The sequence below is a fragment of the Suncus etruscus genome, chromosome 5 (assembly GCF_024139225.1).
Source record: "Suncus etruscus isolate mSunEtr1 chromosome 5, mSunEtr1.pri.cur, whole genome shotgun sequence".
Taxonomy (NCBI): Eukaryota; Metazoa; Chordata; class Mammalia; order Eulipotyphla; family Soricidae; genus Suncus; species Suncus etruscus.
The window spans coordinates 11,051,100-11,065,078 of NC_064852.1; the positions used below are offsets into that span (position 1 = coordinate 11,051,100).

The 13,979-nt window shown below is 42.6% G+C and overlaps 1 protein-coding gene across 1 annotated transcript; it reads right to left on the reverse strand.

Annotated features, from left to right (window-relative positions):
• Positions 1 to 4,924: 4,924 nt before the first annotated feature.
• PDCL (phosducin like) lies at positions 4,925 to 12,781 on the reverse strand. Its single transcript, XM_049774212.1, has 3 exons — positions 12,610 to 12,781; positions 7,155 to 7,336; positions 4,925 to 5,514 (listed from the first exon to the last, which is right to left on the reverse strand). The coding sequence occupies exons 1-3, from the start codon at positions 12,779 to 12,781 to the stop codon at positions 4,963 to 4,965; spliced, it is 906 nt and encodes a 301-aa protein (XP_049630169.1). The 3' UTR covers positions 4,925 to 4,962.
• Between the last annotated feature and the right edge of the window lie 1,198 nt (positions 12,782 to 13,979).

The following is a 13,979-nucleotide window of genomic DNA, read 5'->3' on the forward strand; positions in this document are numbered from 1 at the left end:
CTGGCTCTATACCAGGGTCTAATTTATTACAATTTAGGTAACATGGTTACAATAGTGCTAACATGTTTATATTGTTGTCTGGATTACAGCCTCTGTCAGTGCTCAGGGCTTACTCCAGGCTTTGTGCTCAGGGATCACTCCTGGTAGGGCTCAGGGGAACGTATAGGATGTCAGGATTGAACCAGGCCAATCATGGACAAGGCTAGTGTCCTATTGTACTATCTCTCTAGCCCTGAGTTACTGTTTTTGATAGTGATGTATAAAGTTACTATACCCCATCATCACCAAAGTATTCCAGAGCCTTCATCAGTGTTGAGAACTAGTAGGGAAATTTGAATATGCCTGGTACTATGTATATTGTTGACTTGTAAGTTTTCTTGCATATGGTCATGGTTTTGGGGTTAGAAGGACTTCCTTTTTTGGCACTGTTGCAAAGTATGTAAGGTCAAAGTTAATGGGTTTGCAATTTACTTTTTTTTCTTTCAGGCCACACCCGTTTGATGCCCAGGGATTACTCCTGAATAAGCACTCAGAAATTGCCCCTGGCTTGGGGGGACCATACGAGACACCGGGGGATCGAACCGCGGTCCTTCCTTGGCTAGCGCTTGCAAGGCAGACACCCTACCTCTAGCATCACCTCACCGGCCTCTGCAATTTACTTTTTTTTTTTTTTTTTTTTTTTTTTTTTTTTTTTTTTGGTTTTTGGGCCACACCCGGTGACGCTCAGGGGTTACTCCTGGCTATGCGCTCAGAAGTCGCTCCTGGCTTGGGGGACCATATGGGGCGCCGGGGGATCGAACCGCGGTCCGTCTCCTAGGCTAGCGCAGGTAAGGCAGGCACCTTACCTCGAGCGCCACCGCCCGGCCCCTGCAATTTACTTTTAAATGGTTTTACAAGAAAGCAAATCAGTAAAACAGGCAAATGTGAAAACCTGGTAGTGCTCAATGAAGGATATTGAGTGATAATATGATAATATCTTAAACTTATTTTTCATAAGTTTAAAAGTTTATAATATAGGGTTGGGGTTGTAGCTCAGCAGCAGTATTTGCCTTGCAAGAGTGTGGTCCTGGGTTTAAACCCCAGTACTGCTAATTTTTTTAAAAATAAGAGGGGGAGGGGCCCGGAGAAATAGCATGGAGGTAGGGCATTTGCCTTGCATGCCGAAGGATGGTGGTTCGAATCCCGGCATCCCATATGGTCCCCTGAACCTGCCAGGAGCGATTTCTGAGTGTAGAGCCAGGAGTAACCCCTGAGCGCTGCTGGGTGTGACCCAAAAACCAAAATAAAATAAAAGAGGGGTCACATGGGAGAAGGTGGGTGAGAGGGAAGAGGGCATCAGGAAGGGTAAGAGGGAAACTGGGGTAACTGGTGGCAGGAAAATTGCACTGAAGAAGGTGTTGTACATTGTATGACTGTAACTCAATCATGAACAACTTTATCTGTGGGGGAAAAAACTGTATTATGAATAGCCTTGTAACCATGGTATTTAAATAAAAAAAACTTACTTTTTTAAAATACAAAAGAAAGAAAAAATTAACATAGTTTTGAGAGTTATATCATATTCCTTATAATGATTAGGAAACAGAACATAAATTCCACAAGCTCTTCATGTTATGAAAGAGAATATAGACCAAGAAAATATAAACTAGGACACTGACAACAGCTGTCCTTGCTTCTAATTTCTGTGATTTGAATTCAAGAGGTGCTCAGATGGGCTGCGAGCCCCTCAGACAACTCCTGGCCCATTTTATGAGAAATGGGGTAGCAGTTCAAAGCAAAGTTCTAACCATTTGGTGCTGCTTGTACCCAGAGTCGCTGCAGATTATCCAGTCTACCTTAGCAATGCTAAGGAGAGGAGTGGGGAATGCTTAGGAGCCTATTCTTAGGGTCATGGGTGCCAAGGCTCAAACTAGGGAATAACCCTACTGCTCTATGTAGTCCCTAGAAAAACTCTTGAATCTTTGCTGATTAACTACCATAAATATTTTTCAAGACTCTTTCATGCTCAGGGGACCATATGGAATGTCAAAGATTGAACCCAGGTCACAAATGCTTTACAATCGCTGACTCCAAAAATTAAATTAAATTAAAATTCAGTTTTACTGTCATACACCTGTCAAATCACTTTAGTTTTTCCTCTCACCTTTTCTGAGTTAATTAACACAAGTACCCTTAGTAACATCAACCTTGACCATCAGGTGATTTATTTTAAACTCTGGTCAATAAAGGTGTCGAGGAAAGCCAGAAGAAGCTTGGCTGACTCAGTAAGATCCAGGAAGCTGCTCAACAACCCCTGGCCGAAAATACACTTTTTCTATGACTCAGTCTGATTTCTTGAGCAAACCTACAAGCTGAGACCCCATAGACTGCCTACTTAGGATCTGACTAAATATGGAAGAAACAAAAGTCCTGAGAACAGTTTAGTCTGAGCCCAATCCACTAAATACAGTAGTAACAAAGCTGACATTTAATTATAGTTTAATTCTCCTGACACTAGAATGTACATTCTTTTGTTGTTTTGGTTTTCGGGTCACCTGGAGATGTTCAAGGGTTATTCCTGGCTCTCCATTCATGACTTACTCATGGCAGTGCCCTGGGACCATATGGGAGGTCAGGGATCAAAACTTGGGCAGTCACATGCAAGGAAAACACCCTATTGCTGTACTATCTTTCTGGCTCTAAAATGTACGTTCTTTTGTTTTGTAGGGTTTTTTTGTTTGTTTTTTTGGGCCACACCCAACGGCGCTCAGGGGTTACTCCTGGCTATCTGCTCAGAAATAGCTCCTGGCAGGCACGGGGGACCATATGGGACGCCGGAATTCGAACCAACCACCTTAGGTCCTGGATGGGCTGCTTGCAAGGCAAACACCGCTGTGTTATCTCTCCGGCCCCTCTAAAATGTACATTCTTAAAGAAAAATCTTACATATTATCATTAGTATAAGGATACAGAAAAAAAACAAAAACAACTAGAAAGCTACCGGTAAGAATCATAATAATATTTTTGGTTGGCAAAATAAAAGGGGCTCTTAAACTTTGCTTAACATTTGTATAGTATTTTCTAAGATGGGCATCTATTACTTTTGTAATATAAGGTCTTTCCTTTAATGGGGCTGAGAGATCCTGAAGGAATGGAGGGAGGAAGGGAATGAGGAAAAAGAAAAATATAAATAACAGCACATCTATAATAGAATATCAAGGGCATTTTAAAAATAATGTAGAAGCACATTAATAATATGAAACATATTAGTTGACATACTGTATAAAAGTATGCCCAGAATGATCCCAGGGTTTTGTTTAAAAACAAACCTAGAGTCTGAAGCAATAGTACAGTGGGTAGTGTACTTGCTTTGTACATGGCTGACCCAGGTTCAATCCCATTATTCCATATGTTCTCCTGAGCACTGTCAGGAGTGCTTCCTGAATGCAGAGCCAGCAGTAAGCCGAGCACCATCAAAATCCAAACCAAACCAAACCAAAAAAACCAACACCAAACCAAACCAAAACAAGTCTTTGTAGGCAAAGAAAACACCTTGGGAGAAAACGTAGCAAAATATTAATGATTCTTTACCAAAGGTGATAAGGAATGAAGATTATTCTAATCTTACAATCTTTGTCTCTATATCCTGAAATTTCCCTAGTCTATACTATTTTTCACACAAAAAGATTTTTAAATAGTGTTAATTAAGGGGCCAGGAGATAGTACAATGGTTAAGGCAGCTGGGTCCTGACTTGGGTTCAATTTCCAGCACCACATGGTCCCTTAGCATCAATGGGCAGTGAGTGCCCCAAGTATCCCTGGCATTGCAGGGCCCAAGCAACCCCAAATCATTGGGCTCTACTCAAAACCAATAGAATCAATTATCCAAAAATTTCCAGGAGAGTCCAGGACCGCCAAAAAAGTAACAGCACCTACATTACATCCCACACAAAAAGTGACATTAAATCAAATAGTTACTTTGGCAAATAAAAAAGAATGAGATGAACAGGAGTGTCTTTATACTCCTTTTATTATTGTTTTTTAATATGTTTTGGGTCTACACCCAGTGATGCTCAGGGGTTATTCCGGGCTCTGCACTCAGGGATCATTCCAGTAGGTGCTTGAGGGACCATAGAGAATGTGGAGGACTGAACCAGGATGAGAATCAAGGCAATGTCCTACCGACTGTACTATCACTTAGCCCCTTACTTCAGCCCCTTTAGAAACACCAGTTCAAATACCAAAGAAAGTCTACTAAGAGGGCAGAGGACAGTGAGCCTTGATCTTTCATCCATCTAATCACATCTAAATCAGACATCAACTCCATAAACAGATAAGGCCCTCACAGTAGAGAGATCAGGTGTGATCACGATCTGGAATCCTTAATAAGATTCTAGTGGAGAACAGGGTCTGGGAGAAAAAGGAAACTGGTCTATGGATCTGATTACGTGGGTATTTAACTCGAAAGCGTTTGTTGAAGAAAATGCACTGGTTCCATTGCACAAGATAAGTGAACTACATAATTATATTCTTGGCAGAGACCTTAGAGCTCATCTGAAAACCATTTCCAGGCCACTTCGTTGCGAATGTAATGTAAATATTGACAGGGAACAGCGATGTCTACTAGAGAATCTTGAGTAAACAGCTCCAAAGCCTGGCTTCCTGTTTACACAATTTTAAGTCATTTTATTGCTAGCCATTGTGTGAGCCAGCCTTCTGATTGAGTCTACGAATTTCTTTTTTTGTTTGTTTGTTTTTGGGTCACACCTGGCAGCGCTCAGGCCACCATATGGGATGCCGGGATTCAAACCAATGACCTTCTGCTATGCTATCTCTCCAGCCCCAAGTCTACAAATTTCTTGACTTTACATATAATAAGAGACAACAATGACCAGTTGACAAGCCAGTAGACACAGAGAACACCGAAACAAACCCTTCCCATAGATACATAGTTTTCTAGCACTCTGCAACTGGACTCTCAATTCAATCTATTTCCAAGTCACTATCCTCACTGTGACAAGCGGCAGAGTCACGCACAGATGTCAACACCAAGACTTCCTTTTCGGGAAGCAATCCAAACTCCTGCAGGAAAGCTTCAAGGTCCACAGCAAAAAAATCGTCCCCTAGTTGGTCGGTGACACGAACAAAATTGCCAATGAGTTCACCTCCCTTGTAGATGAGCAGGGCTGGGAGGGCATTCCTGGTGAACCGACTGCTGGCACCGATCACAGAGCTCCTCACGCGGCAGAATTTGACAGCCGGGTACTCAGCAGCCAGGCAGATCATACAGCCATTCATGGCTTCGGTTCCCAGGATGCCATCCTCATAAATATGGACCATGATGAGCGTGCTTCTCTGTTCTTTATCAATCATGTCTAGAAAGGCTTCACCAGTGGGGATCTCAAAAACCTGCTTGAACTGGGGCCCTCGGTGAAGCTGCTGCCGCATCTCCTCCATCCTCTGCTTCCGGTACTGCTGCAGAAACTCTTCATCATCTTGGTCTTTGTTCATCCTGGTAAACTCCTTCAGGGTCATCTGCACAAGGACCAGCAAACAAACATGTGAATTAAACCCTTATGCTCATATTAGTAAATAGAATTCTTATGACATGTGTGGCATTCTCCCTGGTACTAGGATCATTACACTTAACTCGTGGGACAACCCTATTAAGAAAGAACTTTAGAGAAAATGTAAAGTTCTTTCTTAATACGTTTGTCCCATGAACAGTGGTGCTGTGGTAGAGCATTTGCCTTGCATGTGGCTGACCTAGGACTGATCGAGATTCAATTCCCTCCTCCTTTACCCCCTGGCATCCCACATGGTCCCCCAAGCTAGGATTGATTTCTGAGAGCAGAGCCAGGAGTAACCCCTAAGCATTACCAGGTGTGGCCCAAAAAACAAAAAACAAAAAACAAAAAAAAGAAAGAACTTTACAGAAAATGGAGAGATAGTTACAGTGTGCTTGCCTTACATGCGGCAGACCCTGGTTCAATCCTTGGCACCATCTATGGTCTCCCAAGGTCTGGTGGGTGTGCCCCCAAAGCACACCCCACCCCAAAAGGGAAGAATTTTACTTATTCCCACTTACAAATGAGATTTTAATACTTGAAATTATTTGAACATATTATGTGAACAAGTTATATAAATAGCAAGACCAGTGTTCAAACTAGTTTTTAAAACCCAAGTTTTAATGACTGTATTGTATCATAGACATCATCACTTTAAGTTTTCTTCCTTTTGACCATATTGACAATATTTTGAGGAGAAAGGGAGTAATGAGGCACACTTGGTGATGCTCACATTTTACTTCTGGCTATTGTATTTATGGGTCAGCCCAGGAGATGCTTAGGGAAACCATACTAGGTCAGCAAGGTCTGTATCCTTGATTGCTAATCTTAAACACCATTTTGCTTTGGCTGAAAAGGTATCAGGAAATCAACAGCCTTTATTTCAGGACTGGAAGGAAGGTACAATGGGCTAATATTTTCTGAACATGTCAGGGACCTAGGTTTGTGTCCTGGTATGACAGAGTCCCAAACACTAACTGAACCAAGCTCTGAGCACAGAGCCATGAATATCTCCTAAGCACTGCTGGATGTGTTCCCCAACAAAGAAAGGTAAAAAAAAAAAAAAAAAAAAAAAAGATTAAAACAACTGAAAGTATTAAACAAGTGAAAACTTAGTTCATATTCTAAAACAGATAGCATTATCTAATTCATAAAGAGGCATTTTGGATTAAAAAAAAAAAAGGAATCCCATTTCTCTAATTAGCCATGGTACTGGGCAGTGTTCACACCAACCAGGTGAGACAGGAATGCTGACTTCATTTAGCTTCTGACAACGCACACTCAATGAGAAAGGAGCCTCATAGTCACTAGAAGCAGAGTCGACAATGAGACCCAGATGTGTCCAGATTGGGGCTGAAGTGAAAGCAAAGTGAGCATTGCATGTTGATTTGGGTTTAATTGCCTATTACCTCGCTGATCTCAAGGCTGCCAGGATTTATCACTGAGCACTTCTGGGTGTGACCCAAAAATAAAGAAACAGACAAATGTGTCCAGATTATGACTAACTTCTCCAACACCACCAAGTTTCTTGGTGGGTGTCAAACATCCTACAGTACTTGAGTCACGGGCCCCAGAAGCTTTTGAGAGGATCCTGGTCACTGCTGTTACCTTCCCACTGAGCTTCTCCTGGAGGTCCTGCTGCTTCTGCTGCTCCTCCTCTTCATCCAGATGGGACCTGCAGGTCATTGAGAGCTTCTTGATAAGCCGTTCCATCTCCCGACATTGCTCTTCCCTCTGTTCTGTCTCCAGCTGCTTAAAGCGGCGCCAGTCATTGATCACACCTTTTGGACCTGGGTTGGCAGTGGACATGGGATGTGACCCAGAAGAATGGCAAGTAAATATAGAGCAGCAGCTCACATCTGTCTAAGGAACACATCTGAACCCAACTGTCTAAAGCTCACTCCAGTGAAAACAAAGTGATGCTCACTTCTGGGAAGTGTGGCCTCACACAGAGATGCCAACTGCAGCATGGCTCATAACTGTTTAAGGGTCAGGTAAAGGGAGCTGAAGCAGTGGCACAGCAGACAGGACATTTGCCTTGCACACAGCTGACCCAGGTTTGATCCCTAGAATCCCAAATGGCCCCTCGAATCTGCCAGGAGTGATTCCTGAGTGCAAAGCCAGGAGTGATCCCTGAGTGCCACCTAACAAACAATAACAACAATCACAACAAAATTAAGGGTCAGGTCAAGGTCTACCAGTAGGAGATGTGTTGAATCAATTACAAGCTTGAGAGATAGTATGATGTAAGGTACTTAACTGATCTATTTTTTTGATATTCAGCATCACATAGGGTCCCCCATCCCTGCCACATGTCACTGCTGAGCACAGAACCAGGAGGAATCCCTGAGCACTCCTGGGTGTGACTCAAAACCCCATCCCCAAAATAATAAAATAATAAGGAAAGTGAATTATTATTTACTCAAAAGAAATCTATTAACTCTTAGAAATATTGAAACAGCTCTGCTTCCTAGCACAAAAGAAGTTTAAATCAATCTAAAGTGTTTCTGGGGAAAAAGCAAAATGCCTAACAATGTTACGGCATTAGTCTCAATTTCTATAAGAAGAGGTGCACATGGATGCATACATATTTGTGAATACAGTATATGTGTGTGGACATCTATATATCCATAGAAAAAGGGCACTGTTGAGAACACATCATTTTGGGAGCAGAGGGATATGACAATGAATTCCTGAGAGATTCCTGAGTGCAAAAAAACGATTCACCCTTGAGTATTGCCAGATGGGGCAAAAACCAAACAAACCAAACAAACAAAAAAATAAAGCATTTTCCCCCTACTTATTTCTGTAGGATCTGCATTTTGTTTATTTGGGTTTTTGTATGTTTTGGGGCTACAACCAGTTCTTTAGGGGTTACTACTGACTCTGTACTCAGGGTTACTCCTGGTGGTGCTTGGGAACCATATGAAATGTAGGAAGTCAAACCTGGGTTGGCCACATGCAACGCAAGTGCCCTACCAACCATACTATTGCTCTGGCCCCAGATTTTAATTTTTATGACAGATAGTGCTGGAATGTTCTGTTACGAGTTACGAGGATACCCCATATCCACCAAGCCCCCATATTATAGATCCCTGCTTATTGCTATAGGAATCCTGGTACCACCTATGGAATTCATCTAGACTGCCCTATAATGGGTTTACAATGTATAATTTGGGTCAGTAAATTCTGAGCCATAGATTTATAAACTAGCATGCATGGCCAATAGCCCATCCTGGGTCATGAACACAACAAGTCCTAGAGAAGGATGGCTTCTTCGACCTACTTTCTGATACAAGAGGGTGCAAGACACAGTACTGCTGACCCACAGAAAGCATGGAAAAAGACTGAGATAGACCTCTGCTGGCAAAAGCCACTGAACCCTGGAAGTCATTTGTTAACACAGAAAAAAAAAAAAAAAAAAAAAAAAAAACTCACTATCAAAATCTCTATGAGTGGGGCCAGAGCAATAGCACAGTAGACAAGGCATTTGCCTTGCACATGGCCGAACCGTATTCAATCTCCGGCATCCCAATTGCTCCCCAAGCCTATCAGGAGTAATTTTTGAGTGCAGAGCCAGAAGTAACCTGAGTGCTACCTGGTGTGACCTAAAAACCAAAACAAACAAAAAAAAAACCTCTATGAACTTGTACTGAGACTGGGACTCTACAGTATTTTTTTTCGACCCCCTGCCCCCACCTCTACAGTAGAGTATTTCTATGTAGAAGTCCTGGAGTTCACTCACTCCCTGGCACTGCTCCCAAGCCAAAAACCATGTAAAGAAAACAATCATGTTATAATATAATAGATCCTGAAGTAAAACTCAATAGAAAACCAATGGCATTTTCAAGAATAGAAAGACCCAAATATAATAAAGGGCCCAATATCACTGAATTCATCTCTGGAACTTAAAGAGATGTTCACAATGAAAATTTGTTTTGTTTTGTTTTTGCTTTTGGGCTACACCCAGCAGCACTCAGGGGTTGCACCTGGCTCTGCGCCCAATAAACTTGTTTTTTTTTTAGTTTAGTTTTGTTTTGAAGTTAAACACATACAGATTTTATTAAAGAATGCTGGGCCCGGAGAGATAGCACAGCGGTGTTTGCCTTGCAAGCAGCCGATCCAGGACCAAAGGTGGTTGGTTTGAGTCCCGACGTTCCATATGGTCCCCGTGCCTGCCAGGAGCTATTTCTGAGCAGACAGCCAGGAGTAACCCCTGAGCACCGCCGGGTGTGACCCCCCCCCCAAAAAAAAAAAAAAAGAATGCTAAAGAAATTTGAGTTTTATGAGGCTGGAGAGAGAGTGCAGTGATAGGGTGAGACTCCCAGCATCTCATTTGGTCCCTGAGCCAGCCAGGAGCAATTTCTGAGCACAGATAGTGTGGCCCAAAAAACCAATAAACAAACAAACAAAATTTGATATTTTTTTATTTATTTATTTGGTTTTTCGGGCCACACTCGTTTGCTGCTCAGGGGTTACTCCTGGCTAAGCGCTCAGAAATTGCCCCTGGCTTGCGGAGACCATATGGGACGCCGGGGGATCGAACCGTGGTCGCGATCTTTCCTTGGCTAGTGCTTGCAAGGCAGACACCTTACCTCTAGTGCCACCTCACCAGCCCCGAGTTTTATTTTTGTGTTGTGAACTTTTATGAAGGGTCTGGGTTTGTTGGGTAACTGATAGAGGATGTTGAAATTTCCAACCTCACATGCAATTTCTGTTCTAGAGGAACAGGCAACCTGGGATCTTGGCTCACATGCAATAAAGATATAATACACTTTCATCAGGAAGCGGATATGCCTCCACCTGGGGAGGGGAACAGTGAAGCTGGGGGGCGTTGGCAGGAGATCACATGCTCAGAAAGGGAACAAGAGAGCAAGAGACAAGAGGGGGATGAAGGGGGCTGGAGAGATAGCATGGAGGTAAGGCGTTTGCCTTTCATGCAAGAGGTCATCGGTTCGAATCCCAGCGTCCCATATGGTCCCCCGTGCCTGCCAGGAGCAATTTCTGAGCATGGAGCCAGGAGTAACCCCTGAGCACTGCCGGGTGTGACCCAAAAACCAAAAAAAAAAAAAAAAAAAAAAAAAAAAAAAAAAAAACAAGAGGGGGATGAACATCAGGCACAAGGGAACCCTGAGAATTTCTATGCAAGAGGGTAATGAGGGCACAGTAAGGTCCCTCCTCCTGAGACATCCAAAGAGGAGGTGGGCAGAACCGGACAATTCAAATCACCTAACCATAAACTGAGGGCATGCAGAGGGTGAGAACAGCAACCAAGATTGAGGACCTATTGATAAATCATTAACATGTACACTATACAGTTTATAACTGTGTCTATTTACCCATCTTTCTATATAAAGGTACTGATTAGTCTGTTATTCTAAATGCTTAAGAATGGATTTGTGTGAAAAAAGGCACATAGCAGTTTGGAAACTCTCAAAATGAGTGTTTTGATTCTTAATATATGTTGCAATGGAATCAAAAAATGGATATGCACCTCAGGAAGCTCACCACAAAGAGTGATGAGTTTAGTTAGAGAAATAACTACATTTTGAACTGTCCTAATATTGAGAATGTATGAGGGAAATGTAGAGCCTGTTTAGGGTACAGGCGGGGGTTGGGTGGGGAGGAGGGTGATTTGGGACTTGGGTGATGGGAATGTTGCACTGGTGATGGGTGGTGTTCCTTTTATGACTGAAACCCAAACACAATCATGTATGTAATCAAGGTGTTTAAATAAAAAAAAATTAAAAAAAAAAAAATAATAAAAAAAAAAAAAAAAAAAAAAAAGAGTAAGAACACTAAAAAAAAAAAAAAACAACAACCATGCTCTATATATTTAATGGAATACTACTTAGTCATTAAGAAAGATCAGATTATGTCCTTTGAAATAATATATATTTATATATATATATATATATTGAGGTGATCATACTAAGCAAATAAAGAAATAATACAATTAAAAAAAAAAAAAAATGGATATGCTCCTGCCTGTTCCAGGGCTCCTGTGTGCCCCTCCTCTGCTTACCATCTCATGGCCAATCAGAAACTTTGGTTTTGTTTCAAGAACATTAAGTCATTATCATTTTCCCAACCGGGGGAATGGAAGTAGCAACTGAAAAGTGAAACCTCTTTTCCTATTCCAGCACTTCTAAGTATTGGGATGTCCAAGCAGGCAAGCAGCTGCTTTGGCCCTAAGGAAGGGGAATGCCAAGCCCCTATGCAATTTGGGGAATAAAGGAAAGAGCAAGAGTCCCTGAGTCATGATGGACAGTCCCACACTCCTTTCTACTCTGCCAGAAGCACAAAGGCCTTATGAAGAGCTAGTTTCTGCAGCCAGCGCAAAAGAGTAAGACACTCGCCTCGCATGCAACCAATCTGGGTTTGTTCTCTAGCACCCCAAATGGAACCCAAAGTCCCAGCAGGAGTGATGCCTGAGCTCAGAGCCAGAATTAAGTCCTGAGCACAGTTGGGTGCAGCCAAACAAAACCAAGCAAAATAAAATGCAATGAAAAATTACTCTAGAAAAATAAGGAAAAACAAAAATAAAAGCCCTGTATTTGTGAGGCCCTGAGTCAATCTCTGGCACAACATGGCTCCCTGAGCACTGTCAGGTATGGCTCTGATGGCTCGAAAACTGCTGGGTCCCCAAAGAACTGAGTTGTCAGGCTCACAGAATCAAGCTAAATATCACCAAGAATTAAGCTGAATATACCCTGCCTGGGTAATGCTTGGGAGGACATCCCTCAAGCCCACAAAAGTTAGAGTGTAAAAATGCCATTCCTGGGAGTTCACACTACACTATGTGCAGAATATTATTCCGGTAATATAAAAAAATTATTATTTTAAGAAGCTGGATTCCACTCCAGGCCTACCATATTGCTGTGTATATACAGCATATGTATTGGGCAGTGTCATACCTAAAAGCAGTTGTGAATAAGGGATCAGTGTTGGATCATCTCTGAAAATGGACTGAATTAGAGGTAGAGGCAGTGATGGGAAAGTCTTCATATACTCACTCCAGAGACAAGTTACAAACTTTTAACAACTCAGTGTTTTCCATTACCTGTGTTCACTGAGATGCCTTCCCCAGTCCCCTCGGCATCCGCAGTCATAGAGCCACCAGCCAGAGCACCCCTGCCTCCATCTTTGTCCTCGTGGTCACTGTCCTCCTCCTCGCTGCTGCTATAGTAATATTGTAGCTTCTCTCCCAGCAACTTGTCATCTAGGGTTGTCATGGTGCTAGAAAGAGCAACACAGAAATGTGAACCGGAAGAGTAGGGGTTCGCTTCTCTGGCACTGCACTCAGGGATCACTGCTGGCAGTGTTCAAGGGAACAGACAGGGTGCCAGGGACTGAAGCTAGGTAGCCCCCATGCAAGGCAAATGCTCTACATACCCACTGCACTCTCATTCTAACCCCTTATTAAGACTTTCGTGTGTAAAAATAAAAATAAATAAATAAATAAATAAAATATAATAAAAAATAAAGATAACTTTCTTGGTCACACTGAAGTGCAAATGCTGGAGCCAAAGCAACTCTCGGGATAACATTCCAACAGACAGTGGGTGGGAGTGTCTCAAACTCAATTTACTTGGGAGCCGCAGGAGGTAAAGTCGGGGTGATCCTTGAGTGCAAAGTCAGTAGTAAGCCTTGAACATTGGGGAGGGGAGGTGTGACCCAAACAACTAAAACAAAACAAAACAAAAAAAGATTCCTCGAGAGCAGGGCCACAAAATGTTGTACGGAGGGCCGTTTGCGGCCCGCAAGTTTGAGACCCCTAAGTCTTAGAAGAAATTTTAACTGATATTAGAGGTTTTGAATGTCTAGAAGCTTTATTTACACATCTTTATCCTACCAAGACTGCTGGGTAATGGAAAATCTGGGGGGAAGAAGCCTTAGAAATAAACTATCAGGGCCCGGAGAGATAGCACAGCGGCGCTTGCCTTGCAAGCAGCCGATCCAGGACCAAAGGTGGTTGGTTCGAATCCCGGTGTCCCATATGGTCCCCCGTGCCTGCCAGGAGCTATTTCTGAGCAGACAGCCAAGAGTAACCCCTGAGCACCGCCGGGTGTGCCCCCCCCCAAAAAAAAAAAAAACAGAAAAAAAAAAAAGAATAAAGAAAAAAAAAGAAATAAACTATCAAAAATCTCAAATCTATACAATGCTGAAAACACTTAGCTATGTCAACCCTTTCTCTTGCTATTCTGCATGCAACCTGTCTGCAATGAGGGCTTTGGGAGGATTGGCTCGGAGACCCTAAAACTTTGGTAAAATCTAGTACAGTAAGATTTCCTCATTCCCAAGTATTTCAAGGGCCAGAGAGCCAGAGCAATAGTACAGCAAGCAGGGAATTTGCCTTGCATGTAGCTGACCCAGATTAGATTCCCAGTGTTACTCTATGAGGTGCCCTGGGGCACCACTAGGAGGGATTCC

Coding starts and splice junctions, on each gene's coding strand:
- PDCL (XM_049774212.1), bottom strand. CDS start 12,781: ATGACAACCCTAGATGACAAGTTGCTGGGAGAGAAGCTACAATATTAC. Junction 7,337..12,609: donor AGGCATCTCAGTGAACACAG/GTAATGGAAAAC, acceptor CTGCCAACCCAG/GTCCAAAAGGTGTGATCAAT. Junction 5,515..7,154: donor AGGAGAAGCTCAGTGGGAAG/GTAACAGCAGTG, acceptor GTCCTTGTGCAG/ATGACCCTGAAGGAGTTTAC.